The 3,437-nt window shown below is 40.0% G+C and overlaps 1 protein-coding gene across 1 annotated transcript; it reads left to right on the top strand.

The window, feature by feature from the left end:
- The first annotated feature begins 207 nt into the window (after positions 1-207).
- Positions 208-3,204, top strand: LOC132696860 (uncharacterized). Its single transcript, XM_060661988.1, has one exon. It carries the CDS (start codon positions 208-210, stop codon positions 3,202-3,204), a length of 2,997 nt encoding a protein of 998 aa, XP_060517971.1.
- The last annotated feature ends 233 nt before the right edge of the window (positions 3,205-3,437 follow it).

Raw genomic sequence — 3,437 nt, 5'->3', positions numbered from 1 at the left:
TTGAAATATAAAGGCATTATATTGTTTTTAAATTCCTCGGGGGAGCCTGTAACCCCTAGAGGGCGCGTCCCCAGGTGGCGGATAGGGGGATGCCCGACCCGGTTCACCGGTGGGTAGGAGGGAAATAAAATACCTCCCGCGGACCAACAGGCACTTGCCAAACCGTCTGGCCAGCGTGGCAAGTTAAGGCTAGATACCCCTTATGGAATGTCGAACTCAAAAACAAGTGTATCCCAGGCGAGTAGAGATAATATCTCAGAATCTCGCACTGTGAAAACAGTCAGCCTCACGGATTCTGGGAGAGGCAAAAGTTCGATGATATCAAAAACAAGGAAAGACAGAGAGCGCATCAAGACAAAAACCCTATACGTGTCCACTTTTAACGTAAGAACCCTATCCACAGATGACAAATTAATTGAGTTTGAGGAAGAGCTGAAAGGTGTTAACTGGCATATAATTGGACTATCCGAAGTGAGAAGGTGTGGAGAAAGTTGCACAACACTGCAAAATGGACACACTCTCTACCACAGAGGCAACCAGACAAACAAGATTAATGGAGTGGGATTTCTCGTAAACAAAAACATAGTAAACAACATTATAGAATATAAAAGTATATCTGAGAGGGTGATATCGATAGATCTAAGAGTAAACAAAAGATACACATGTAAAATAATACAAGTATACGCCCCGACAACAGAACATGAAGATGAGGAAGTAGAAGAATTCTACGAGGAAATCAATCAGGTTTTGAATAACAACACGGCTCACTATGTTCTTATGATGGGTGACTTCAATGCAAAAATTGGAATAAGATCAGACCCACAAGAAAAAGGAGTAGGAGCATTCGGATCGGGAACACGTAATGAAAGAGGAAAACTTCTACTGAATTACGTTAAAGAAAACAACCTCCATATCATGAACACCTACTTTAAGAAGAAAGAAAGCCGGCGGTGGACTTGGAAAAGCCCAAACGGATTAATCAAAAACGAAATAGACTTCTTAATAAGTAACAACAAAAACATAGTACTAGATACAAGTGTAGTAAACTCCGTTAAAATGGGAAGTGACCACCGTATGGTCAGATCTAAGATATACTTCGATACAAAAATAGAACGATACAAATTGATCTCAAAGGGACCCAAAGGTATCAACACAGAGGAACTCAGAGTAAAACAGGAGCAATACCAACGTCAACTAGAAAATTGTATCGATCGAAATATGCTACACACCCAGTCTATTAATATGCTAAACAACGAGATCTCAAAGCAAATCCAAGAAATAGCACATAACGTGGCAGGAAATAAGAAAAAGAAAAAACTTCAGCTTTGCCAACAAACTCTGGATCTAATCAAAAAACGCAAGACGATAAACCAAGATATTACATTGAATCATATAGAAGTCACGGAACTAAACAAGACAATAAGAAAGAAAATCCGACTCGAAACAAGGAATTATAAGAACCAGCAAGTTAGACAGACGCTAGAGGAGAGAAAAAGTTTGAAAGTACTGCAAAGGGAATTTAAGAACAGGACCCACATCACAAAGCTTGTAAATGAGAACAACATCGAATGTACCAGGATGGAAGAATTAAAAGAATTAACTGAGGCATTTTATCGATCGCTATACGAAAGCAAAGCCAAACCACCACTAGAAACATCTTCTAAAGAACGACAGAAGGTAATGAATGTAGGCTCAGAAGAAATCCCAGACATAACAAGTGAGGAAATTGAGAGAACCATGTCCAAAATGCCAAAAGGAAGAACAGCGGGAGGGGATGGTATAGTATTGGAAATGCTGATCTATGGAGGAGAAATAGTTCTGGACATTTTAAAAATATTATACAATAAATGCCTGCTGGAGTGCGACGTCCCCGCAGACTGGAAGAACGCCCTAGTAGTTTTGCTCTTCAAAAAAGGCGATAAAACTAAATTAAGCAATTACAGACCAATCAGCCTGTTGTCTGTCATGTACAAAGTATTTATAAAAATAATAACAGAAAGATTGACCAACAAACTTGACAGTTACCAGCCTAAAGAGCAAGCCGGATTTAGAAGAGGTTTCAGCACACTAGATCATCTGCAAGTAGTAAGAACAGTTATAGAAAAGACAAATGAATACAATATCCCAATCTGGGTCGCTTTTATTGACTATGAAAAAGCTTTTGACTCTGTAGAGATATGGGCTGTATTGAAGGCATTAAGCAACAGCAGAGTCGACTATCGATGCACAACCTTAATCCAAAATATATATAGCAACGCAACCCTCCAAGTTATGTTGAAAGATTTCACAGATAAGATTGATATAGGCAGAGGAGTTAGACAAGGAGAGTCCATCTCACCGAAGCTGTTCACGCTTGCGTTGGAGGATATGTTCAAGAATATCGGATGGGAAACTAAGGGCATTAAAATAAATGGAGAATACTTAAGTCACCTACGGTTTGCTGACGATATTGTTCTCTTCGCGGATAATCAACAAGATTTGCAAGACATGCTATTGGAACTAGATCAAAACTCTAAAAAGATAGGCCTCAAGATGAATATAGGAAAAACCAAATATATGACGAACGATAATATCACACAAGAAACGAGAATCGAAATAGATAACAAAAAAATAGAACACACAGAATCCTATGTTTATCTAGGTCAGAAAATAGAAGTTTCAAAAAACAACTTAAAAGCAGAACTACCGCGAAGGATATCGTTGGCATGGACAGCCTTTGGAAGACTCAGAGAGGTTTTTTGTTCAGGCCTCCCAAACACCCTCAAAGCGCAAATCTTCGATCAATATGTACTTCCAACACTAACATACGGTACAGAAACATGGGCAATTAATAAAGAAATCATTTGCAAGCTACAAACAACACAACGAGCTATGGAAAGGAGGATGATAGGTGTAACCCTCCGGGACCGAATAAACAATAATATAATCCGGGAAAGATCAAAAGTGACAGATGTCATAGAGAGATTATGTAGACTGCGATGGAGCTGGGCAGGACATATAGCCAGGAGCAAAGATGATCGTTGGACACGCAGAGTGATGGAGTGGAGACCATGGAGCAGTAAGAGGAGCAGAGGACGCCCCCAGACTAGGTGGACAGATGATATAAAGAGACTGGTGGGAGACAATTGGATGTGGCATGCGCAGGATAGAAAGGAGTGGCAATGCTTAGGGGAGGCGTACGTCCGACGATGGATGGATAGCTGAGGATGATGATGATGATGATGATATTGTTTTAAATATATGCACTCAATCCCCATAATTGACAAAATTTCAAGCAAAACAAATGGTCGTTTGCAGTAGGTAGGTTTCGCACCTACGCTGCCATGGAGGATCTGATTTCTAGTCAGACGCCTTGACCGACAGACCAGGGCTAAATCTGTTTGAAAGTCGAACTATTTCTGGTGATGTGCCATTTGAAATATAAAGGCATTATATTG

This window comes from Cylas formicarius, unplaced genomic scaffold, assembly GCF_029955315.1.
Source record: "Cylas formicarius isolate icCylForm1 unplaced genomic scaffold, icCylForm1.1 PGA_scaffold_10__41_contigs__length_53128322, whole genome shotgun sequence".
Classification (NCBI taxonomy): Eukaryota; Metazoa; Arthropoda; class Insecta; order Coleoptera; family Brentidae; genus Cylas; species Cylas formicarius.
The sequence above is the reverse complement of the archived record's forward strand: the minus strand, read 5'-3'. Positions and strand labels throughout refer to the sequence as shown.